Genomic DNA, 26866 nt, shown 5'->3' on the forward strand with positions numbered 1-26866 from the left:
AGTGAAATGTGCTCCTGCCCTTATCCTGTTACATGCTCCCAGGCTGCAGATGATTGTCTACCTGGTTGGTGGTGGTTGGTGTTGTTTTGCCAGAGAGCTGTTCAGTACTTGATTGATTGATCTTGCTTGTTCTTAATCTCTTCAAGGTATCAGTTTTAGGAAGTATCCTACACAAAGGAAGTATACTTGCAGGAGAAGGAATTATGCAACTTCAGAAATTAGTGAATAAAAGTAAAATGAATGATTTTTTTTTTTTTTTAATGTGAATTTACAATGTCTGTGCAACATAAACCAAATTTCAGCCCCAGACCATGCCCAGGTATCCTTGCAGGCAGGACAAAGGCGTGCTGTGACATCGAGTGGGCCAGGCTGAGTGGCCTTTCAGTGACTAATTAGCGTGGGCAAGACAGCGGGCAGGGACAATTAGGGAAACCTGTCCCCAAGGCCTTCAGCAGGTGCTCATGGCTCCCTCCAGGTGTGGCTAGGCCTGGCCCTGATGAGCCCCAGGCCACCTGGAAACAGGCCACCAGTTGTTGGGTGTGTGAAGTTATTGGGTTTAATTGCTGCCCCTAGATAAGGAGGCACTGGAAGGGGTTGTGGGGTAGCTCTGTGTGGGGTGCTGTGAGGTGAGTTGGGGGGTTTTTGTTAAGATTTGGGTGCTTTTCGTTGCTGTAGGTGTGGTTGTGACTGGTGGTGCTGTGAGGTGAGTTGGGTTTTTTTGTTGGGATTTTGGGACTCGATGATCTTGAGGTCTCTTCCAACCTAGAAATTCTGTGATTTGGGTGGCTTTCATCACTGTGGATGTGGTTGTGACCTATCACCATGCATGCGGCTGCTTCATTGCCTCTCCGGGCCACCCTTTGGCGTATGTACCACAACCACGACGCCCTCTCAGCTCTTTTACACCACTTTTACTTCACTCCACAGCGGAGGAAGGCTCCCAGCCCGCGCTGGGAGCTGGCTGCGCCTCTCCCCTCTCCGCGTCCCCCTCAACCACCGCGGGGCCGGGCCCGGCTCCGGCCGCGGCTCTCCCCAGGCCGGAGGCCGCGGAACGGCGGCGGCGGTGCCGGCGTTGCCGCAGGGGCGCTGTTGGGACGGACCCTGCCGGCTGCGGCGCCGCCATGGCCGCTTTGCCCCGCGTCCTCAACGTTAACGTGGGCGTCCTGGGCCACATCGACAGCGGCAAGACGGCGCTGGCCAGGGCGCTCAGCACCACCGGCTCCACCGCCGCCTTCGACCGGGCTCCGCAGAGCCGGGCGCGGGGCATCACGTTGGATCTGGGCTTCTCCTGCTTTCGCACCGCCCTGCCTCCTCAGCTCGGCCCGGGGCCCGGCGAGCTCCAGTTCACCCTGGTCGACTGCCCGGGGCACGCCTCCCTCATCCGCACCATCATCGGCGGTAAGGGGCAGCGGGGGCGGCCGCCCCTCCCCGGCCCGGTGCGGCGGGGCTCGGGCTTGGGCTCGGGTCGGGGCTGGCACAGGTTTGGTGGCCTCGTCACCCATCCCCGGGGCCCCTCCAGCACCAGCCCTGCGCTCCGAGGGAGGCTGGCTGGAAAGGGGAGTGCTCCGGTGGTCTTGGCGCAGGCCTGGCCGGTTTGCTTGCAAGCCCTTGGAGAAAAGTTTTTGTTGCGTACAAAGAGCGTTTGCGGTGTGGAAGTGTAATGGTAGCTTGGTTTGCCCCCCTGGTTGAAGCTGCCAGGTTGGTATCCCCTGTGCTGGGAGCTGTGGTGCACCTGGTGGGTGTGCACGTGTGGCAGACCCTGCTGGTGCGGAGGCCGAGGGCTTCTCATGAAAACTGTATGGTTAGAAAGCATCAAGTGGGTTTTAGTCATCTTCCGTTTTAGTCTTCGTTGAGGATACACGGAGATTCATTGGGCTGGCTTTAGAAATCATTTTAGGTTAGCTCACCTTGTTCTGTGATGAACAGCACCTCCTGCCTCTGTCTCTTAAAGTTGAGAGCCTGTTGGTGCCTGACAGGGATTGTGGCTGCAGGCAATGCGAAGTACTCCCAGGCTGATCAACTGAAGCTACAGGGGCTTCAGAAAATCCAGTTCCCCTGTATTTGCTGTGCTAGTGCCTCCTTAGCGTCTAGGAGGTGGTAGTTTTGTGTCTTGGCAGCTACGCTGAGGTTCAGGCCAAGTTACTCTTCACGATGTACAAGTTAACCCCCCTTTTGAGCAGTCATAATACATGTAAGTGGTATTAGCAGTAATAACATTGTACTGCTTGCATTTCTTTTGGGTAGAATAATAAATACTTCACTTCTTGATTTCTGCAGCACTGTCAGTGTGCGCTCAATAGCTGCAAGAGAGCAGTGGCTGTGTGCCGAATCCCTGAAATCTGTGGTCTTTGAGTCTTTTGTGCTTTACAGTCTGTTACTGGGCTTAAGTAATTGTAAGCACCTGATTATCTTCTGAAGAGCCAAGTTTATTTTGGCATTTGGTAGCTTTTCTTGGACAGGCTGTAGAGTGACTTGCAGATAGACACTCCTTTCTTTAGGAAACAACTAATCTGAGCGGGGTGAGCTTTCTCTGAAGAGGACTCAGGAAGGCCTGGAAAAATAGCTTTTGTTATCACTTATTTTGGAGTGGTTATTTGATACATAAACTTCTTATTGCTTCCTACTTACTGTTTTTATGAAGAACTTTACAGCATTTAGTCACAGCTGTCTAAGTTGGTTGAATAAGTTAATCAAAAAACATTACTGATGGGCAATGCTGGGAGAAGAAAGGATGTGGATTAGACTGGGTGAATGATAACTTTTCTTCCCAGGAAGCATGGTTCTGTACAGGTACCAATTCAGGCACATAAGCTTGTCAAACTTGCTTAGTTCCAATTATACCAGATTACGTATTTTAATGAAAATATTTGATTCGTATGACTTACTGCAATCCTATATATTAAACAGAATTGCAAAGAAAATGCAGTATTGTGTTAATACTCAGAGCTAGGAACTTCAGCTGCATGCTTGATAGCATACACATAAATCTTGATATTGGATGCTTATTTGTTTTTACTACCAGGTTTAAAAAGTGAGACCTTGTTGTTAAAACCTGATCTATGCTGCTGGGACTATTCAGTGCACTCTCAATTTTAGTATGTTTCGGTGAAACTGAAGTATATCATGTGTAATAGGATACATCCTTCAGTATTTCGATATTGCCACCTTTTTTCAGCTTTTCAGAAGTGGAAAGCCAGGCCTCCCAGATCACGGTACTTTAAAATTTAGATTTTCATCTTCTTTCTCAGCGTAAGTATTCAGGGTTTGCCATTCCAAGCATTTTCACTGCAACCAAGAAGGCTACTGCTCTTTTTTAGATGCTATGTTTTTCTTCTTAACATTTTCTTCTTATGTTTTCTATTTCTAAGGCTTCTAAATAAAATATCAGAGCAAAATGTTCTATCTTCCTATGTTAATTCTGCATGTCAGAGTTCCCCCAGGTCTTGAAGATACCGCTCTTCTGACATTAAGGCCTGAGATTTCTGCAGCTTGAATTAACCTACAGAAAAATGGGAGTTGGAGGGGCTCCAATAAAGGGAGCAGGATGTGAGGATTTGGAAAGGGGGTGAGAGGAGGGCAGCTTTCTCTTCTGTGTTATCCTCATCTGCATGCAGCTTTTGCTGTTGGGGCTACAGGTGTGAAAATATGCTGCTGCATGCTCTGCTTGAAGCTCTTTCATTGAAGGTTGTGTAAACTGGTTGGATCCCCTTTGAATGCCCTGTTGGGGGTTGCTGTCTGCTGTGGCCGGGTAGCAGTGGCTTTATTCAGTTTGCTAAATCTGCCACTGGGCAACTAGCTCAAGAGGCTCCTTCTCAGGAGCTTTTTACCAGCCTCACAAGAGCAATCAGCAGCCTGTCGTCCTCTCTAACCAGCATCTTTTCTGTGCTCCCAAAATACTCTAAGGGTTAATTCCTCTCCAGTGCAAGGCTGATAAACCCACTTGCAGATCAGCTGAAACTATTTACTGTTCTTTAACATATTTTTGAATCTGGCTAATTCTTGAAGGGCATTTTTCATGGCTGAATGTAGTATTGCATTTTTGTCATGCTACACTAGGTAGCACTTGACCTTGCAAATACTTTTCACAGTCACTCACAGGATGCTTATTTAGAGACAATACCTTAGGATTAAGTGAATGCAGAATATTTGAGCAGTAAGCAAATGGAATGGAAAATGGAAGTCATATTTCATTCTCTGTGGCTGCATTTTTCTTACAAAGCTTGTCCTTGAAAAGAAAACCTATCGAATGCTAAATCAAGTGTGTTTTGTTTTTTTCTAACCTGCATGCTAGGAATTGGAAATGTTGTGAACAGTTCCTCCCAAGTTGCTTTCTTAAAGTTTTATCTGGAAGGTGATAGTCAAGCCTGGAATGGAATAAGTGATGGGCACCTGACTTAGTACATCGTGTTTTCTGTGTGTATTTAAACCATGCTGGTTCATTCTTCTGCCACAGACTTCTGTGTTTGATGTCGCAAGAAGGTATTAAGTTACTTTGGATAGTTGCATGGTTTGGACTCTGCTGTGTACTTCATTTATTTGCACTATTCTGAACGGCAGGAACAGAACTTTTTTTCCTAGTACTTGATACGAGTTTCAAGACTTCACTTGGCAGTAGCAGGAGGTAGTCTTTCATACAACAAGTGCTGCTTGTATTTATGGCTGTTTGTAATCAAATGGCTAAACAAAAAACAAATCTGAATAACTGAATTTTAATGGTCAATTCTTGGCTTGTCACAAGAAGCACTCATATCAGCCGTGCTTGCCTTTTGCACTGAACGAATGAGTGCAGAGTCCAATGCTGCTTTCCTCCATTGCTAGGGAGAGTTAAGAGGTATCTTGTCAAAATTGCACGCTCGCTGGGATGAAGTAGTCTCTGTCAGTGCTGTGTTTGTTGTTGTGTGTGTGTGTGTGTTTTTTTTTTTTTTGTTTTTTTTTTTGACTTCCATCCTTGTGTTAGATCTCAGCTCTCCAGTCTTTGGCAAACTGACATTAACTAAATCGAAGTAAAACAAGAATTGCTTTTAGGTTTGTGTGTCGCAGACGGTGCATCCAGAATGGTGTCTCCGATGAGTTCAGCAGGGGATGCCCGCAGAGAGGTTATACGAGTTAATCTTCCAGAAGAAATTCAATCCCCATATTTCATTTTAAGACCACTTTGCGTAGCAAAGTAGTCTAACCAGTAGCAGATTTTTTACTTGCTGATGGTTAATTTCATGCCCTACAAAGGGTCAGCACACTAATACAGAAGAACATGATTACCTCACCCCAGCTTCCCCCACACACATGCAGAGAGGGGATCCTGCGGGGTTTGTTTTAGGTGAGCTGTTGTCAGATGCTTTTTCTGTTCAGCTCTGAGATGGGTTCTCAAAAGAACTTCTACAGAAGAAAGTTATCTTTCTTTTACCCGGTGAAGTTCAAAGGACGGGATAGCCTTATAGGGTTTTAATTGGAAAGCTACTGCTTGACCCTGGTTGTCTAAACCTGTGGGGGAATTCTGGCGAACTTGTAGTTTTGTAATCCTTGTGCCTTGCTGAACCTTTGACCTCTTTACTTTATAACCAGAGCTTCATTGTCACCATTTGTCCCTGCAGTTCCTTTCAAAGAAAACTGCCTTGCAAGTGTCTGTTTCCACTTTGCTGCTGTGTTCCGTTAAGGAAGGGTATTAATTCATACCTGATACATCGGAGGGGCCAAGACTTTTGAACTTGCACAAGAGCTTGGGGAGGGGGAAATGAGCATAGCGAAAGCATGTCTTGCTGATGCAAATGAGTACAATGAAAACAGTCTTGGGAGATCAAGGGGAATGTGGGCTTGCTACCAGCATTCAAAGGCGGTCAGATGCAGATTATTTGTAAGATTAACACAGCGCCAAAAGAAGGTACTTTTATCGCAGATTTGTTGTTTTGATGAAGTTGTTGTAAGCTTTTAAGAGAATTTGTAAATTCAGGGTTACCTTTCCGTTACTGTCAAGAAAATATACTGCCATCAGTGCCAACCTTTGCTTGTTGACACCTTTGTGAAGATACAACAGTTCCTGTTTTTTTTTTTTTTTTTTTTTTTATCCCAGGTAAGAAAGAGCTCTGTACAGTTTTAGAGCAGTATATGCATATATGGATTACTGTGAATTTTCATGGAGGCCTCTTGATGTTGGTTGTTGAGGGGAAGCATGTTTTCTGGAGGACAGAGTGCTTTGTGGTGTTCAACAGCTACTTATCTGGTCAGGGAGGTCACTGGAGGGTTTTGAGGATTCGCCTGCCATCCTGAAGTAAGAATAACCTAACAAGCAACCTCGTTTTGTTGAAAATATTAAACTACAGGTCCCATGTAATGTAGCTTTTCTTTTTGAGGTTTGATGCAGTGAAAATGCTCACGAGTCAAGAGTTCACCGTTTCCAGCTAGCACTCTCTAAACCCTAGTAAACTTGTTGGGTTCATGGTTCAATGTCAGCAATTTAGATTGCTGACATTGCTTTGTGTTAAAAATACAAATAAACTTTATTTCTGTGAATGAAAAGCCTTTCTCTTGAAATTGCATGCTGTTTTTAAATTCACATCAAGGAATTTGGTTGGAGCCTGCTACTTGTGAGACAAATTAAAGGACTATTTTTATTGAAATTAACCCCCCCCCTTTTTTTTTTCTATTAAGTAACTATGTCTAAAGAAGAGGCAGCTGGTATAAAAGCAGTAATACTCTTAAAAAGTCCTTTCCCCAACCCCCTGAAATGCAGCTGTGTCTACAGGACATTTCGGCGCACAAGAGGGCAGTGTTTGCTTGCGATGTAGGATCTCAGTGATAAGTATGTAGGGTAACAGGTCAGCAGGGATGGGGTGACCTTACTTGGAAATGAAACAAAATCAAGTAGAAGATTTAGAACTCAACTGTGGCTTAACTTTCTCCTTCCTAAAGAAAACGACCCCTGTCTTTTAAGGAAGGTTAGTCTTACTTCATTTACAATTTGAATAGCGTTTTTATACCTTAAGCAGTAAAAATGCATAGGGTGTCGTCGTCTATATTTCATGACAGAGGCAGGTAACCCAGATGAGATGAAACAACTGGTTTTCATTGAAGTTGCATGTGGGGGGGATGACACTTCATCCACATAAAGGGTCATTTTTTTTTTTAAATTTTATTTTACAACTATGGAAGATTAGCTAATTTAACCTGTAAAGCAATTGGAAATGCGGGAACCATGAAACTCAGTACACAACTCCTTTATTTTCTTCCCTGTTTTCCCATGTCATTTAACCCTGTAAAAGCAAGGCAGTTGTACTAAATCCACTCTGAATTGTTTCTGTGCTGTGTAGGGCAGCTTGTATATTAGGAGTAGAATTAAACTTATTTTTAGGTGTGTGTACCAGATACTTTAAAACAGAATAGCGGTCTTTGTGGAATTTTAATCTATCTATATTATAACTTAAATTGTTCTACTCTTCCATTCCTTCTTATTTTTGTGCATATTAATGCTTTTTTGAGTGTAGTAACAGTGAGGCTAGTTTACTTGCCTGTTACGGTTGCTATTTTATGCTCTTCACTGCTTTTTTTGATTTGAAGCTGACTTCCCTATTAGTTGTACAGGTTCAATGTGCTCCTAAAGTACGCATCAACTGTTCAGTAACATCAGAGAGAAAATCAGGAAGAGCATTCCTTTTTGTTCTATGGGTTTAACAGCAAGCCATCATCTTCTGATCTCAAAAGTTATATTGAATAATTACATTCTCTTCTACTCCAGAGTTCTGTCGTGTTTCATGTAGTGTTTCTAGTATTCAATTTTTAAAAAGAGTATGTTGTCTGAAGATGTGATTTATAATTTAATTCTCCATCTTAAATGTAGATCGTAAATGAGTAGCTTTATTGAACTGTGTTTGAATGTTAAATTCTTTTGCTAATATGGGATAATTTTTCTGCAAAGCTTGTGAATGGTTGTGTGTGCATACTTACGTGCAACAAAATTGTGCTAATTCGCACTTCATTATTTGACATAAAAACTTGACAGCTTCTCAGGAAAACATAATAACCAAGCGCTGTTATGGTGCTGAGTAACTCTGTTTGATCGCTCTCCCTATTGATGTAAAAACAGAATTTCTTTGTTCCATCATACTGTGTGCTAGCATTCATCAAATAACTGCATGCCTTTTCATTTCATTTTTGCGTCATGTTTCTTCTTGCCTGAGATTTTGTAAGCTCTCTGGGAGAGTGGTTGAGCTTTACTAGTCTTATTTTAGGAGATTTTAAATATTAGCTAATATGAAGTCTTAGAATAGATTTTACTCAGGTATTTATAACTTACTGTAAAATGTGAAGCATCTTCATAATTAATTTAGTTTGACAACAGCAATTTTTAAAGCCTACTTTTCCAAGTAGTATTTTTACTGATGATGGATCTGTTTGCTTGCTAAATGGTCCAATTTAGCAATTCACAGTGGTCTACTTATTAAAGCAGTTTGATTAGGTTCTATGGTATTTGTTCTACAGCTTGCTTTGGAAGCTGTCTTCAATTACTAGATGCAAGTTGAATGATATATTGCTTATGTATAAAACTCACTTTTAAAAACTAGTTCAGCTTGATGGAGCCATGAACTTTGCTTCCTTAATAGGTCTGGGGGTTTTTGTGTGTTTTTTACCAGTAGTAATAGTGTATGTTCTTGGATGGCTGTAGTGGTGTTCTTCAAAGCCCTTAGAAAAACAAAATGCAGATGGAAAAATCTAGGGTACGATGCTAAAGCAGACGTGCAGCAGATCTTCCAGCTAAGAGAGCAAGCCAAATCTGCACATTGTCATTGTTAACGTCCATAAGTGGAATAAATAGTTGTTCCTGCGGTGTGGCAGCTAGTTGTTTTCTGTCTGGGAACCCTGAGGTTGGCCTGGCAAGCAGAAGAGCAAGGACAGATGTTCAGTGGTGGTGACTTCCAGCTGGATTCTTGAACGCGTTGTGTTCTGTGGGTCACAGCTCATAACAGAGCAAAACTGAGCATGAGCTCCAGCAAAGAAAGACTCAAACAGCTCGTACGATAGCCATGATCGCAAAGATACTGTGCATTCAGTGAGAACGTATTCCCAGTGCTATCTGTAAAATTCAGATTAAATAGCCATTTTAAAGTGCTTCCTTTAAACTGTTTGCTTCCAAAAGCGTTGCAGGCTAAGTAAATACCAATAATTCTTACTTCCCATCTCCTTATCAGTTATTCTACCAAAATGTTCTTGCACAGCCTATCGAATCACTTCCAAGTGAACATGAAATGGTTAGTGTTGGCTTGCAATTTGAATTACGATCTCTGTTTCAAACTTAAGCTGATTAATTTTACATTAGATCGTAATTATCAGCTTTACCAGCACTAGGGGTGGTTGCAGCCAGACTCCATGTATGAAGAATATGATCAAGTTGGTGAGTAGTGGAAGAAGAGGAAATAAGAGAGTTTAAACAAAAATGGACTGGTTGTGTTCAGCAGCATTGCAAGGGTAAAGGATGACATGGGAGAGTTTTTTTTTAAAAAAAAAAAAAAAAAAAAAATCAAAGTTTGGGTTTTGAGATTTATAGAATTTGACCCAGGTGAGAAACCAGGCCACTCACCTCAGCCTTAAGAGAAGAGATGATTCATTTGGACTTAATGTTTTGTTTGCTTAAAAACTTCTTATTTTCTTTCAATTCTTGCCATAAAAGGATCATGAATGTTGTTTTGTTGACTGTAGCTCTGCTTTTTCTGCAGTGCCAGACAAGTGAATTTAATCCAATCCCCTGAAGCGTTTTTTTGTCTTCTGTGCCAAAGTTTTCCTTTGTTTTACGTCTTCTTTGGGATGCAACATGTGGTTGGCATGTAGCAGTAGTTGGTGCTCTCAGATCTTGGGCACTCTTCTTAATTGTGGAACTGCACCTCAATTTGTTGTGCAAAGCTTCAACCGTCTTTTATTTCCACTAAATGTATTGTAGAGCAGGTGGGCATATTTTAGAGATGTTTCCTCTATCTGTAAAATTTGAGATGGTCTTTGAGAACCTGTTGGCTAAGGAAAGCTATAGGAATACTAGAGAATTGCTGGTGGTACTGTCCAATTATATTAACCAGGGTAGGCAAGGGAAAACGTCTTTTGTTGCAGGCGTTTATTCATACTTAAATCTACTTTGGTTATATTAAACACTTCCCTTCCAGCATTATTGCTTTGGAGAAGAAAGTTTCCAAAGTATGCAAAAGCTGCATTTGGAGAAAGAAACATAATTATTGTATTTTCTTTTTTTTGGGATCAAGAGGGGGAGGGAAAATGGTTTCCTTGTATTTAACCGTGCCGTTGGATGGAAGACAAAGCTCAGTCTCTCTTGCTGACTAATGTCATCATCGAGGCATTTTTTTTCTCCCACGGAGCAATTTTGTCTCCATTGAGACCCCCACAGCCATTGGCAAGACCGTGGCCCGAGATTAAATCTCATGCTTGGGTGAAATTCTAATGACTGTAATTGTTTCCTCTTTTCAAGTCTGTGGTCCCTTCATCAAAGAGTGGTGCGGAAATTATGCATTTATGTTGTAAAAGGGGAGGTCATGATTACCTGAACCTGTGGTTGACTTTGGGGGATTCTGTGTCGTGTTCTGGCAGTGGTTATCCACGCTGACATTCCAGTATGCGAAATGATTTAAAGCGTGGCTTAGACTGTGCGTGTAAATGAACGGGGACAGGTCTCAGCCCTTCCTGGGTTTGGGATGCTCTCGCTTGCTGCCACGCGGGTTGCAACCACTCCATCAGCAGCGGTGGCAGCTCTGGTGTCTTTTTATCTCAACAGAAGTGAAGGAAAAGCAGTCAGCATGGCTTGGGGGGAGCTTTCAGCACCTGATCCGCTGCAATTCCCAGCGTATTATAGCCATGAAATTGTGCTGGGCTTGTGTCCCCCAAACAGGAGGGCTCAGAACTTAGCAGCTGGGTCACGGTTAACCCTCGTGCTTGGGTAGTCAGTGATGGTGTCCGAACCCCTCAGCTCTGGATGGGTTGTGTGGGTATGGAGGCTCAGCAGATAAACGTGAGAGTGAGGATACGAGATCATTCCATGCAATTTTATAGAGGTGGCTTGCCAAATCCTGCAGGGCTGGAATGTGCACACGTCTGTGTCACAGGATGGTGGAAGGGTTCAGAGAAGTGGTTGTGTTGCCTGACCTTACCATGCAGCTCTACATGTATGCAATTTTGGAACCATAGCATCCCCAAACTTCTCTGAAGATTTATGGAAAAAAATCCTATACCGTGCATTAAGCACAAACTTTTGGAGTTTGGACTTAAATAGTTTATGAAGCAGCCTTTAAAGTTTTTAGAAGAGCTGACCAAGAGATATTTTCTTAGGGAATAAAGAAAATAGTTCAAATGCCATTTAATTTTTTTCTAGGCTGCTCTCAGAGACTAAAGAAACCCCCAAACATAAAGTCACTTTAAAAAGCATTCAGCATCAGAATCTTTCTGATCTCAGTGAGATTATTCAAAAGCACAACAACAAATCCCACATGCCACCAGTGCTGGTCACAGAAGTGACCAGCGTCAGGCATATGACATCAAAACTTTGGCCTGTGCCTGGTGATACTACTACTGGTGATTTTTACTTCTATCTGGTGATATAAGAAAAAAAACCTAACAACCGCTTATCACCTTTTCTCCTCTTATAAAAAAAATATATATAATTGTCGTGGTTTAACCCGGCTGGCAGCTAAACACCACGCAGCCGTTCGCTCACCCTCCCCCCTCCCTCTCTGGGACGGGGGAGAGAAATGGAAAGTGAAGCTCGTGAGTTGAGATGAAGACAGTTTAATAAGACAGGAAAATAATAATAATAATAATAATAATAATAATAATACAATGATGATAATAGTACTACTACTAATAATATGTACAAACAAGTGATGCACAATGCAATTGCTCACCACCCGCTGACCGATGCCCAGCTTAACCCCGAGCAGTCCGGCCCCCTCCCCCCGGCTAGCCACCCCTATATATTGTTTAGCATGACGTCAGATGGTATGGAATACCCCTTTGGCTAGTTTGGGTCACCTGTCCTGGGTCTGTCCCCTCCCAGCTCTTACTGCACCCCCCCAGCCTGCCCGTTGGCAGGACAGAGCAAAGGCTGAGATGTCCTTGGCTTAGTATAAGCACTGCTCTGCAACAATTAAAGCATCGGGGTGTTATCAGCACTCTTCTCATTCTAAGCCAAAACACAGCATTCCACCAGCTACTAGGAAGAAAATTAATTCTGTGCTAACTGAAACCAGGACAATAATATTATATATATTAAAAAAACACTCCTTAATGCCTAAAAAAAATTTTAGACCAAAATGGCGTGTAAATGCACATATGTATACACACAAATTGCATTAAAAAAAAGTTTTGCTGATCATATTTATTCTTGAATGTGACGGACTTGATATTTCTAAATAAAAAGCCATGAATTAGGCATCCCAAAGCAAATTGTTTTGTTCTTTAAGTTTGCTTACTTGATAAATTTTATGGCCCCTTGCCATAAGGTGTAATTGTTTACCCTGAGTGGGCTTTTCACCTACAGCTGAGATTCTCCCATGTTTTCAGGCTTTTAGATGAAGTTGTGGTGGTTGGTGATGTTTACCCATCTCTTACTGAGCTTGCCCTTTAGTCTGTGCTGTGTATTAGGACATCCAGTAATGCTGTCTTCTGTCCAAAGCTGCTTTTTTAAGTGGAATCTCTTGTGGAAGAGATACCCTCGTCTGTTTGGAGTGCTCTATGTTACATCAAATGCATTTTTTTTATCGCCTCTAGATGTTAAATTGACCTGTGCCAAACCTTGCGTAGAGAAAGGACTCAAAGGTGAAGGGCAGGAAAGACTTCTGAACTAAAACGTATATATTGATGGGTGACTGAAAGTCCAGGTTTTACTGAAATTTCATCTTCAGATGCGTGGTTTTGTTACCAAACTGTATTCGCTAACAAGTATTTTTTTCATTTTCTAAGTTTTTTAAATTTTATTTGCTCTATGAAGGACTTGATTATTCTCGTAATAGCCAGCTCTGAGTTAAGGTGTTGATGGCTTCTTCACTTGTTGTAACTTAAAGCCCCTCAAATCAAATGTGAAGATAATTTAACTTTTGTTTCTAAATATAAACCCTGTTGTCCTTTTCCTAACCCACCCATGCACCAAGAAACCACCGTGTTTATTTTAAAAGAATGTTTTTTAGGAATGTATTCAAATTGATGCAGTGGTTGAATGCTATTTTAATTAACGTGCTTGTTTCTTTTTTCCTTTGAATTTTAAAGTTTTTTTTTTATTATTATTTGTCCTTTTTAAGAGGACTGTAAACCTTAGCTAGGAAAACTGTGGAGCATGTTTAAAGTGATATCAGGTGTATGGAATTTTTTTCCTGTTTTCTTGCATATAATTGAGTCAATCCGAGGTAAATACAGAACTGACTAATGTGAAATTTAAATTAGTTGATGGTGTCCTTTCAAAGTTTGTGCATACTGTTTTAAGCCTTCTTGCAATAGCTTATGGGCTCATATGAGAGCAGTTGGAACAAAAAGGGCTATAGGAATGTTTGAGGTTAAGCTGTATATTTATTCTAGCAGTGTATGATAGTATTTCAGCAGCATTTTTGCTTTGTACTGGAGAGCTAACAACTTTGTAGCATCTGAAATGCAGCAATTTTTGCAGTGTTTATTGGACTCTGAAAACTTCCAGGAAACTGAACCGAAATAATCATAATCTCAAGATGCACGCGTTTTGGGGACAGCAGTACTCTGTGTGCTGCTGTGCTTTCTGTGAAAGATTTTTGTCTTTTTGTCCCAGTCCGTGCAAGCTCCCCTTGATGCGCTGCTTGTTCAGAAATGGGTTTCTGTTAAGAGGATGCTGAACCAGGGTTAGATATCGTCCCCTTTCTGCCCTATTTTTTTTTTTTTTTAAGGAGTCAGATGCATAGTACTGCATAGACATGGATGGCAAAAGTAGCCCAGATAGCTCAGCTGAAGTGCTGCATTTAGGAGAACTTCTCACAAGAAGCAGAGCGCAGTGTAGCACCAGACACGACTGAAATATAGGATGCCTGAGCCGTAGTCTAAAGTTGGCAAACAGGACTTTGTACGAGGTCAGCAAAACACCCCATCACGCTAGTTTTCCAAAATCATGTGTATTCTGGTCTGCTGCTAAGTGGTAATGATCATTACCAAATATTCTAAATGCCTGAGCTGCACTATCTCTACTTCTGTTAGTTCTGAGGAGCCAAAAAAATCGGGTTTTAATCACCAAGGTTGTACTCTTTCTTGTGCTTTCAGCATTTCATTAAGCAGTGATTAGTACTCTTTAATTATGCATTACTTTATCTTAGTGATGCATTGTTGGTTTATTGAATCTGGCTGATGCCTGGCAATTTCAGCAGATTTTTTTTCTCACTGTGGAAGAACATCTAAGTAAGCAGTAGAGGTGTTTATAGTTGAGGCTCTGTTTTTAATGATAATGTTACCTGTTTTTTGAAGAGAAGTGGAAAACATGAGGTTTTTTTTCTTTTTTCTTTTTTTTTTTTTTTTTTCCTTTTAAGCCTCTCTCAGATGGTGGGGAATAAACCATGTGTAGCGGGCTGATCTTGAAGCTTGTAGTTGGAATGGATTTTTCTCTATGTATATGAGTTGAGCACTTCCACACGAGAATAATAATAAAAAAAAAAAAATGGTGCTGGAGGAGGAGAGAGGGGAACAAGAGGAGGGTCAATGCAGTAGACAATAGTTGAAAAGCAATTTCTTTATACTAATGTCTTTTCATATAAGAGGAAGAGATGTGAAAAGGATGTCAATACTGTTAAAAGCTGGCCTTGTTTGTTTTGTCGTGACTTGGATAAGGAATAAATTTAGGTGGGCACTGGTGGGCTGTCAGGGAGAATGCTTTTTGATAGGGAGTAGGGTTGCTGATATCTCACCCTTGCTATACTTGTGTTTGTTTTATGTTGTCTGTATGTTTAAAAATGACTACATATTCAGTTTGCTTCCAGGTTTAACAGTATAGAAGCCTGAGTCCTAGTTCAGCAATGCTACTGAAAAGAAGTGGGCTTCTTCACCTGCCCAGTGCCACTGCAGAGGGAATAGATTGTTGCTGCTATCTCTTAGTACTGAAAAATTTCAAAGCTTTCATTTTGCTGGTAAATCCCTTCCCACAATGCGCGTACTCCGAGATGTTGTGGTTTATTTTTTTTGTGGACGGACAGAACTTTAACTCTTCAGTAAAGAGCAAATTTTCTCATTATATATTTAACTCCTGTTTTTTCTAAGCTATGGAGAACATTGCTTGTTTAAAACATGGTGACTACCAGATGAGCAAATATTATTTTTTTTTTTTTCCCCCACTCATGGTCTGACAGTTTTTCTCCCATAAAGTGCATCTTGCTTAACAAGTATACTAGCATTACTTTAGTAAAGGAGAAAAAAATGTAAATGCCTATCTGTGATGCTTATCTGATTCATTCTTTTTTATTCCATGTAGACCAGTCATTAAAAACAATTTCACTTGTTTATTTTTACCTAGATCACTTCTTTTCCTCTTCATACACTGTTTTCAACTGTAAGTTTTTACAATATAGCAAGGTAACCTTTCCTACAAGGTAGACAAAATGTGGCATTTAAAATATAATAAAAAAAAATTATTGGGAATGCTTTCATGAACTCTTTGAACAAAAATTAATTTTGAAATCTACAGTAAGTTGTCAGTGAGAATATACTTAATAAAGTTTTTTATTTTTCTTCTTTTATTATTATGTAGTTCTTCACCAGCACTTGTCTCCATCGTTTGATAAGAATGCCAAAGGGATTAGATAATAAAAGAAGCATATTTACTTAAGTTAATTTGCAGTGCAACTTGCATGCTGGGTCCTCCATTCCTTGTTCTGTCAATTTGGTTTCTGTTGTCAGGATTGAATTTGGAATCTGTTGTTCTAGAAGACTTGCATGTGAAACAAGGCAAGACCTAATAGATTGTAGAAAGTAGCAATAACATACAAAACCTCGTACAAGGCAGAAGCAGCTAAGCATGGCTCCGTGCAAAGGGAGGAGTGTGAAATCTTTGGGAATTCTTGCTCTGCTTCTGACACTGGTTGGTACCAATTCCTGCTTAGGAATTGCTTCTCTTAATCACCTGAGGACTTGTATCGTGGAGGTGAACTTCTGGAGTGCAGGTGGTTTAGCTGGACTTCTGGGCACTTGATTTCTAGAATCCAGTCCAAGCTCGGTTGTGATGGCTCCGTGCCTGCAGTTGCAGCTCTTGGAGTTGTTGGTGTGACCAGCAGTGTCTTGAAATGTGCTGGTTACCTCGATCCATTTAAAAACAACTCAAATGTAAATTTACAGGTACGGCATACTCCGGAGTGGAAGCATTACTGCTTTGCAGTCCGTGCTATTTTCTTGTTTATCTAGGATTGTTAGTCCCTTGGGTATTTGCATTAAATACCTCGAGCGGTGCCAGCATTCCAGCGAGGCGGTCACATGAGCCTGGCAGAGCAGTGAGTATTCTGAGCAGACGTTGTTTTCTGTAGCCTTTCTTCCCACTTTCCTGGGGATGTTTCCAGCCTCTGTTCTAGCTTTAAAATTTAGTTTGGGGAGAGAAGTCCTTAATTACCAAGTGAAACATAAGAGGGAGAGTGCTTGTGGGGATGAAGAGCTGGGAGACCTGCTGTACTGTTCTGCTGATGGCTGTTCTGGGTCTCAGAAACACAACTGTGGCCTTTTGTAGAAGTTCTGATCTTGATTAGTATTTTACTTAACCGACAGATGTTACTGCTTACAGATGTCACTTACACAAACTGCCACTGCTGCTAGTAAAGTGCCTATATCCTGAATAAATAATTGGGTTTTATTCAGTTCACTCATCCCAGAGAAAATGCTGGGGAGGTTGTGCTGAATTATTCTCAAGTATCTATGATATCTTGGTGTGTTCTGTATAGTATTTGAATGGGACTGTAAAATCACTGTGCAGGACTGTGTTGAACCATAGAACCCTTCAAGATTATTCAAAATAATTGAAATAAAACCTCTTTAATCATGAATTTCTGAGAGATAAGAGGACTTTTTTTTGTAAGTTGATGGCTTTTGTATGTTCACCTGACAAGGTACATGCTTTCCTAGGTATAAAACATGAAGCAATACAATTCTAAATCTGGTAAGTGTTGTCTAGTTTTATTTACTAATTAAACTTGACTGCTTTCCTCCTTCACAATGACTATCACCTCCATTATTGCAGTGGATTTTTATTAATTATATGGACGATGTTTTAATGTGGAACAAATGGCATGCAACTTGCAATATCTGGATTGCTTTGTAGTATTGGCAGTTCAGACAGCATATCCAGCCTGAGACTGTAGTTGGGACAAAACAAACAGGGGTGTGAGATTTATGTGACCTTTGGTCACATGGGACTATTCTGAATGGAGATGTAGATTTCATACAATCCTCGTCAGCGAAACTTTAATTAAAAATATATACACTGGCAAAAGCATTTCTCCATGACAGAAAGTGTGAAATAGTACCTTATACTCGATAATGGATTTTTTTTTTTTTTTTGAGAAGATCCTCTAGTTCAATCTGATGTGATTTCCTGGAATGGCAAGCTATATTGGTCACTTGTGCTCGTGATTTGGTACTGAACTGTCAGGCAGGGCCTAATGTCTAACATGGACCAAAGGCCAGAGAGCTGAGCATGGAATAAATCTTTTCTAGGATTTAAGTGTTGAGTCAAAGCTATCTTTTGAAACAAACAGGAGTTTGAGCTTTCGTGAATGTTGAAAACCTTGCTAAGGGAACACTCTAATAGACCACTGCTTTGAGTTTGGTTTCAAGTGGTGTAAATTCTGAGGTAGTTTTGCAAATAAAACTTACTTGATAATGCAGTATTAACTCTTAAAACATTAGCAAGAGCAATATAAGCTCTTCAACCACTAGTCTCATCTGAATTTTGTAGTTTGGAAGTGGAAAAAAAGCACCCAATATCCAGCATTTCAGCAGGGCTGGTTAAATGACTGCTTACTAGACTATCCAGAAAAATTTAGGTCTTCCAAAATATTTTGTTCACTTTGGCTCTGAGTATGTGCACAGTGCAGAGAAAGAAATGATTCTTTTTCCTAAGAATTGGCATCCTTAATTTCTTTGGGACTGATTTGTTTTAAAGACTTATTTCTTCCCATGTGCTATATTACTATGGCTGTGTAGTAATGCAGGTGCTTGAAATAAAACTTGTGTGTCTTTCTTGAGGATCACCCTTTCTGTATGAATTTGTTTCTTGATCCAGCTCTGCTGTTCTTGAAAGGGGTGTGATTTTGTTGGTATTTGGAGATGGTGAAGGTTTGGAAATGAGCGTTAGCATTAGAAGTCTTATATAATTGTATATCATGAAATTGAATGAATTTCCTGGTTCATGTATGCACGGGGTTGTATGTTGAAGTATGACATAAAGGGTAATGAACTTATTTTATTTTTTTGTCCTATTTGCTAACTAACCAGCTGCAGAAGGGATTCTGACACATCAGTTTTGTGTGTTACAGTTAGAGAAATTAGCATTAAAATGGGGGTTCACCATGTTCCAAGGTACAGAAGAATCTGAAGACTAAATGAAATGCAGTCCTGGTAACTTGAGGTAGCCTTCTTTTTTTCTGTTCTAATTTCCCGTTAGACGTTGGTAGCTCTTACAATAATTCTAGATTGAGCTGCTTGACAGAGAGGTGAAGCTTTGCTTAAATGTGAGATGACTGCGTAGGGGATTTAAACTGGAACAGGCACGTTGTATTACCAGGAGTTGTAGAGGGTCTTTTCTTTGTTCCTAGTTTCCCTTCTACATTTAATTCTTAATCATAACGAGATTTGCCCTTCCTCGACTGACATGTTCGCATCGTGTCTGCCTGCAGTGTGCTGTCGGATCCGACGATGCCTGTTCGTAGCCCTGTGGCCTTGCTGTTGTTCCCCTGTGGCGAGCGTGTGGCTCGCTCCGTCGGCTGGGCACAGCATGTGGCTCCTGGTCAAGGCTGGGGTTCCCTTCGAGAAGAACTTCTTGACCCTTTGTATTTCTTTGTACAGGATCCGCCTCGCAGGCGGACTCGAGCCATTGTTTGGAATGCGTATCTAATGCGTTCCACTTGGACCCTCCGTTCCATTCCATAATGTTAGCTTTAATTGGCTGTTTTTAAACTTTCATGTACAATTTGGTTGTACACGGTAAATTACCACCCTCTTCGCCTTTTCCTAAGAGCAAGAAACTAGAATCCAGACCGTGCTTTCCCTTGCTGTCTTTTACTGTTGCCCTTGAGCTCTTTTAGAGGCAGCCCTGGTGGGTAGTGTTTCTGTCAGAGGACAGACCTCTTTTGCTAGTGTTTTTTCCCCTAATCTCCCGAAGACTGTATTTTTAAATGTTATCTTGTGGTTTTGGACCAAATTTTATTTTTAAAAATGTGAAGAATTGCCACTTTTGTCCAAAGAAGCATCTTCAGTTTAGTAACTCTTCCCAACTCTGCTGAGTGTGGCTAGGTATTTAGCAAGTCCTCCGAGGTATTTTTTCTAAATATGTTTTTTAATTTATTTGTTTCAGAGCAGCATCAGTCATATTTCCAAGGGTTGTGCTTACTATACAAAAATATCTTACACGCTTCTGAAGTGTCAGAACATCTAGCAGTGGCAGGATGATGATCTATTACATGGGTTTTCATCTGTGCTTAAATACTTGATCTGAGCATCAGCCAAAGCTATTTTTGAGAAAGAGGGATAATTTAGTTATCTGAGGGGGGGAAGTTGGTAGTACTGCATACAAAACAACTCTTGCAGTTGAAGCTCAAAACAGTGATGAGTCTCTTGCTCGTACTTGGTTTGAGTGGGGTAAAACAAAGCCTGCCTTTATCCTCCATCGCTGGCTTATGAGCTCATGTTTCGGCTTTTCCTTTCCCCTCCCTTTCTGACATGGACTCCCTCTTTTTGTCTTTGCTAAACAGACAGTAGCTCTGCACAATATTTTTAATCTCAACAAGACGTCCAGTGGCTGATGATGCTGAAGTGTTGCCTCAACAAGGAGGGAGGATGGCAGCTGGAGCATTCCAGGTCTGGCTTTGGCCAGGGAGCTGCGCAGTGTGGCCACCGATTCCTCCCTGCACAGCATGCTCGCTTGGGGCAGGCGGCTGCGATTCATTGACTCCTGTTGTGTGCCTCCCCGTGCCTTATTTTAGGCTTCCCCCAAAAGTTATGACTGGAGTCTTACGGTTTTAGATGAAAGAGCCTGTTGTCTTGTTGAATTATCTCCTTTCTCCCTGTATGTAAAGCAAAGCTGGCAGGTAAAAAATGATATAATAGAACAAAAGCTCCGTTATAGTAACAACTAAAGCTAGATTAGAATAAAACTGAAAGGATCATCTACTGCAGTGTCTTTTCTTTAAAGACTAGTGGCTTACCTGTTGTCCATTGCCCACCTAGCAGTGGAACTGCCCTCAGGTGGGCTCCTGAGCATTCCCGCACTGAAATCAGTTCATGGAAATAAATCATATGAGATATTTCCCCCTTAAATACTAAGAATGCCCTTGTACAAAATGCATTTTATGGAATTTTAAAATAATTTTTGTGCAACCGTGGATATTGAGTAGTCATCAGGATCTTGTACTCTTAGGTTTAAAGAGAAAAGAGATTTAAAATCTTAAAACAGGAAGATATTCAGGTTTTTAATACTCTAACATGTTAAGTTACTGATTTTGTGTAGTTCCTGAAGTGGATGTAACTCATGAGCTTGTTTGCTAAAAGTATAGCTGCTGGACGCTTTTTTCAGCTTGGTTTAAAAACTTTCCCCGTGACAGCTGAACTTCTTGAATCAATACAGAAATCTGCTTAGGTCACATACTTTAGTCTTGCAGCATTGGTTTTATTGTGCAAATAAACGATCAGATACCGATTTATAGGCTAGCTGTGTTTCATAGACGTGCCGATTTGTTATGTACGAGTGTTCCTGTAGCAGTCTGTATCCCTTCACAGCATAAAGCCGTCGGATCTCCTCAGTCGTGTCCGTGTGGCTCTTACAACCAGGTACTTCCTTCCATCATGATATTTCCCAATTTAATAAAGGGAAGGTGGGGTAACTTGCTGATTTCTACCTGAATGCATCATTAAACGCTGCAAGAGGGGAAATTAGGGCGTGGGGGTGGTGTCTTTTCCCCCTTCTTTGGGTAAATCTTATTTTTGATGCAAAGGCAGTTCTGTCGCCAGCCAGTCCAGCGTGCGCAGCCTCTCCCCCCCGCCATAAAACAATGAGCACATTCAGGCAGAACTCGTGTTTTCAGTTATTAAAAAACGGAGCCGTCTGTCTCTGCCTGTGACTTTAATCTTTAAGCCTTTATTCCCTGTACCCCACCCCCTCTTTCTTTCCCCAACCTTTTGTTTGTGAAGTGCAGGGCTACAGGATATGTGGGCCTGGAGTTTCTGAGCGTATTGTACATTCCCTTGGCAATTACAGATGTTTATAACCCTGACTGATGTTATTTCAGTATTGTGGAGGGTGAAGAGAAAATTAAAGAATGCTTTTTTTCTTTGCCCCTAGCAGTCTTTAATTTTTTTGGGGGGAAAAAAAAAAAAAGAGGAAAATGTAAACTCTCTAATTTCTTTTCTTTAAAAAAAAAAAAAATCTTGTTCAGCAACCTCGGATGAAAAACGCCTGAGAGCTGCGCATGAATCTTCCAGTAGCCTACCATAACTCTTCTGCGGGTACAGCGTGTTTCGTGCAGTGTTGTTATAAGTAGATGGTACTGGATTTTAGTACAAAACAAGCTCCTTGGTGTGGGGTCCGTGACCTCTGGGGTACTTTATTTCAAAGACGGAGACAAGGCAGCTTAGGACTTGAAATACTTTGTTAGAATCACATTAATTTATTCCCGGCTTTACTGGAAAGCAGTTTTGTGTTTGTTTTTAATAGAATGATTTAGAATCTTCGGAGTTAATGGTTGTCTCTTGGACTGGTGACTTGCAGAATTGTTCAAGAAAACTTATTTTTTATTAGTCTCATAGAAATATGCTCTTGATCTGTAAGAGGTTTAAAATCCATTTCTTACTGGTATTTTTTTTTAAACTACCCAAAGCTGCAGGTGCATTTTAAGACAGACGTCCTTGAATTAACAGAGGTGGAGAGAGAGAATCCAGTAACAAGTTTCTGACCGAAGTGTTAGATTTGCACATTTCTTGGGGATCCCTGTGCTTTTCATGACTTTGAGGGTAGCTGCCCTAACGTCTTGAATTTTACAAGAGAACAGTTTTTATTGGGATTGTGAATTTTTGAGGTTCTTCCTCAGAACCTTAGAGGTGCAGCTTTCATATTGATGTCTGCTTTCCCACTGCATACAAACTGCCATTTATACCTAGTACAAGCACAGAGTACAGCATAAAAATGTTTACTTGGGTCTGTCTGTGTAGCTCCAGGTGGTGTGTGATGGCAATTCTTACTTTGTGACTGCTGCACAAAGCTGCTGGTTAGACTGAGCTTCCAAAGGTGTGGCAGAAGGATGAAGAAATCACAGTGAGGATAGGTGGGGCTTTAAGAAGTTAACACTAAAGATAAAGGGAAGTCTTACTGTCACCTAATGCTGAGAGTAAGACTTTATCTAAAGTGACTAAAATATGTTTAAAAATTCCAAGAGATGTTTGGAGATGTTCATAATTTAGTAATACTCTTAAGTGCCCAGAGGGAGGCAATAGATGTTCTATGGTAACGATTCTTCAGTCCTTTGGGGGGAAAATATAGTTGGTAATTAACCATAATACATTCTCTTTATCCAAAGATAATCAAGTACTTAAGTTGTGTATTGCTTGTGTAAGGAGTTCTGAAATGTGCTATTTCTTTCTGCATTGAAACACAGGCACAGATGTGATTGAATCCTAGATATGCTAATGTAACAGTATCATCTTGTAAGAATTCTTAAAGAACTTGAAAAGATGAAGAGCCGAGTATAAAACATTACTGATATGGAATATGATGTACAGAAAACGTATAGGTGCTGTGCAGGTGTCTGGTTTTCCCCTCAGTTCAGTGGTGGGCTTGTGTATAATAGTACATTCAAATGCCTATAGAGAGATGAATAGTTTTAAAAAAAAAAAAAAAAGGTTTATTTGTGCTGCTCATGCAAGTGTTAAAGGTGAAAATAAAATAAAATAATTGCCAGAAGCAGCTAACAGGTTTGAAAGAACATGGATGCACGCGAGCAGTGTTTGCCACCTCTCTTCTCCCTTCTGTACAAACTCAGGTTTGTGACTTGTAACTCACAAATGAGGATGCCATACCTTGCTGTAGGCTGAAGCCTTAGGCTCCTGTAGTATCCAGGAGGCAGCAGGTAAACCACGACCTGGAGGTTTCCAGGATTAGGTGCCACCGAGGCTTTCACACACTGCATCTTCCTGCTCCAGCATTTATTGTGTTAGTGAAGCATCTCAAAATCCTCCGTGCAACATTTCTGAAGCTGGGCATGGAGTTATGGCCTTGTTCTGGTGCTTTCAGTGATTCTGTAACTCTTCTGGACTTGTAACACCTTTTCTACTCTTTAGCCACTGTTTTCTGTTTTTGATCTTAGAAATAATCTCAAAGACTCTCTCCTCTCTTGGAGGGAGGGAGTGGGTAGAATGGTCACACCTTTTAGTAACCCCCCCCCCCCCCCCGTGATACCTTTATGAGATTTGAATATTTTTACCTCTTTTTTTCTTTGAAACTTGGTTGGAAATCTTGTAGAGAGCATGCATTAAAGCTGGTATGAGTCAAGACTAAAAATGCTATTTTTCATCTCTCTTCCCTCCCATTTGCTTTTCAGCTTTTACTTTAAAGATTTTATGGCCTATCAGGGACCATTTATGATCAGCTGTGTAAGGACCAAGGATAATGTTATGTTTAATTCACAGAGCTGTCCAAAACCATGTATGGCCTTGATACCAAAGCAAAATATCTCTAAATAAGAAGTCTGAAACCTGAACTAATCGTTCATCAGGTCACAGAAAAGCTGACTAGGACCCTGAGCACCCAGTATCTCCTGAGAAGGTTAAAGTGGCGTTTTGAATATTTTTTCCCTATACCTTCCTTTTCCCCTAAATTATGAATATAGCATTTGCTGTGCAACTTATTGCCACAGTGTTTCAGAAACCTTGTTTCAGGAACTCAGTAACACTGCAGAATAAGCAGCACCTCCTTGCAAACCTCTACCTTTGAGCCTGCGATATGCATCATTGGAATTACAGGTGCCATTTTCTTATGTCACTGGGGGACCCAGAAATCTGACACGACTTTTTCTTGTAGAGATGTTTTATAGTCTGGATGCCAAATTAAAGAACTGAACCTTTTTGTACTCTGTGTAATACAAATGCACAGCACCAAAAAAGGTTGCAACACAAATGGTAACAACCCAATTGCTTTCTTCTCCTGTGCTTTGTTTTGCTTTCAAGTGTTAAGAAATAGCCTTTTTTTTCCTAGTATATGTCATGGATTGTACTCCAGGAATGATGAGCTGTATAATAGCATTTCGCCTGAAATGTTAGCTAACTTTTACTCTAGTTTTATGCAGTAACATGAATATTTAACTTTCCAGCTTTATTGGTATCTGCATTTGCATATACATATATATGAATGACACTTTAAAAAGTTAATGTTTGCTAACTAATTCACAATTTATGCACTTCCTTCCTCAAGCCAAGAAAAATTAATGCAGCTGAAATACCACGGTGTTGTGTAATTCAGCAAATGTTAACTTTTTTTGTAGCGGTCATCTGTGTCTACTCAGAATGATTTGTTGGATTTTAAGGTAGGTAGGCTTTTTTTTTTTTTTCTTTTCTTAACCCACTCCACAGTTGATGTTTTCAGCCTTAAAGTAATAGAGGTCCTTCCTGGTCTCTATCCAGGTTGTGTCTTGCTTGTCAATACAGAAATTCCAATTTGTTAATGTGTTATTACAGAAAAGGACTTTGCTATGTATGGAGGAAGGATGAGGTTTTCTCTCACATGGCTATTTACCTCTGTTTTTTATGTATGCTGCATATTATGGTATTTTTCATTATAGTGCAATATTAATGTACTTTCCTATAGACAGTGTGGGGAGAACATTCATTTGTGATGATTTTGTATTTTTTTTCAGTCACTGAAACTTTGAACAGGAATTGAAATGTCAGACCCTAATAGTTACTCATCTAATTTACTACGTTTTCTTTGGATATGGTGAAAGTTTCAGGGGGTCAAAGCAAACAAGTCAATGATAGAATGAAGCGTCCTTTGCTTTAAACTTCATCCTAATGCCTTTTACATGAGATAAAATCAAGCTGTATGTAGCTTAAATCTTAGCTGTGTAAATATCAAATCTGTCTTTTCGTTTGTCTTGAGGCCAAGTGGTACCTACCAAGGCTGAGTCTGAGATTGTGACTTCCCATTGTATAACCGATGGTTCATTCTTAGAAGGGTTTTATTTTCCTCCTCTTACTCAACTTTGTGTACTTTTGTCATTGTGTGCTGTTAATGTGGATTTTTCTTTGTAAAAAGTTGAAGTACTTACTGCATTTGTCTTGTTTCCTGTTTTTGTTGCCACTTTTATCTTTCAGATTCCTTTTTCAGAAAGGGGCTAGATCTGAGCATAGTATTCAATATTACATTCCTCATGTAGTCTAATACTTCACCATTTTCCACTGCTTCTAAAAATAAAAACAATTTTGCATTGTACAGCATGCGATGTGCCTCAGCAGCTTTCTAAAATAACAGCACTTGTTTTCTGTAAATACATGCACGTTCGCTGATGACTTTCTCCAACACTTTCTTACAACACACTGAGCTTCGAGTTTCCCTGAAGTTCCCCAGGCTGCTGCGTTGTGAACAGCTTGGCTTGCAGCAGCATCCCATCCCTAGTGGCAAGCAGCTTGCCTGTTCCTCTGCTTCTGGCTGCCTGGTCCTGCTGCCTGCAGCTCTCCCCGGATCCCTTCCTGAGCTGGGGCTCTGCTGTTTATCCCCCTCTGAATAAGCAAAGCACTGGGGAGCTTTGCTGGAAGCAGGAATTTCTCAGCTCACAGAACTGCAGCTGCTGTGGCCGGGATGTGCTGGAGCAGATGGATGGATGGACGGATGGATGGATGGATGACTTCTCGGTGTGCCCCACGTCGCTGATGGCTGTGTCTGAGTAGCTGACTGTATGCAGATGGAGCAGTGTATTAATGCAATAACTAAGTAATGTATGTGCTTGTCCCAGCTTGAACCTGTTTGTGTAGAAATGCCTTTTGGATTTGTATGTTTTATCTTTTCAATACAAGTAAAGGGAGAAAAATCCCCTTGTGTTTCTAAAGTATGCTTAAAGTCAAGGGGAGCCCTTGCTTGTCTCTAGAATTGTGTATCCTCAGCTGCAGCAGTTCACTGCTTTTGTGTGTATCCCGAGGAAAAGTTAGGTGTGCTTGGCTTCTGTTATGTTGCAGAAGGGAGGAGAAGTGTAGGAAATGTTTCCATGTAAACCAAATTAAAAAGATCCACAGTGATCTCTTTTTTGGTAGTGATTTCTATTTGGGAGCCTTTGGAGGAAAAACTAAATGTCTCTGTGTGTATGGTGTTCATTGTTGTATGTGTATGGCATTTTTTGTTGTTTTCTCAAAACTACATCAAATTTTAATGTTTGGTCAATGAATTTTATCTGGATCATAATGAGAGCTTCCTGTACTTGCCTTGTTTTGGAATGGTCCCTCTTCTATTATAAGCAAAGTCCTTTTTACAGAAAACTTTTTTCCCTTATCAGGAGATTAAAAAACAAACCAAAACCACAACCAAAACATTTCAAAATAGCAATTAAAGAAATCTTTCCTTTCTTGAAAGTCTGTTTGCATTTTATTTTTTTTGACCTTGAATGTTTTTCTTCATTTTGTGCTGCCCTTGACCTCTGTAGCACAG

General features: G+C 40.8%; 1 protein-coding gene and 1 long non-coding RNA gene across 5 annotated transcripts in view; one reads left to right on the plus strand and one right to left on the minus strand.

Moving 5' to 3' along the window:
* On the minus strand, positions 1 to 26784 carry LOC311442236. The gene is made up of 2 exons (XR_014696532.1): positions 25530 to 26784; positions 1 to 185 (listed from the first exon to the last, which is right to left on the minus strand). It is a non-coding gene; the product is annotated as an uncharacterized lncRNA (long non-coding RNA).
* Positions 1 to 26866, plus strand: part of EEFSEC (eukaryotic elongation factor, selenocysteine-tRNA specific) — a 162339-nt gene that overhangs the window by 38784 nt on the left and 96689 nt on the right. The window contains exon 1 of one of the 4 annotated variants that reach the window (XM_084531160.1): positions 554 to 703. The exons of 2 other annotated variants lie outside the window; for them this stretch is intronic. Coding sequence is in view for 1 of the 2 variants with exons in the window: in XM_084531158.1 (XP_084387284.1) it covers positions 1122 to 1398 (277 nt within the window). In the remaining variant the exon portion in view is untranslated. Of the gene's footprint in view, positions 1 to 553; positions 704 to 1082; positions 1399 to 26866 lie in introns of those variants that run through there. One more of the 4 variants, XM_084531158.1, reaches the window with a different exon arrangement.

The sequence above is a fragment of the Aythya ferina genome (assembly GCF_964211825.1).
Source record: "Aythya ferina genome assembly, chromosome: 10".
Taxonomy (NCBI): Eukaryota; Metazoa; Chordata; class Aves; order Anseriformes; family Anatidae; genus Aythya; species Aythya ferina.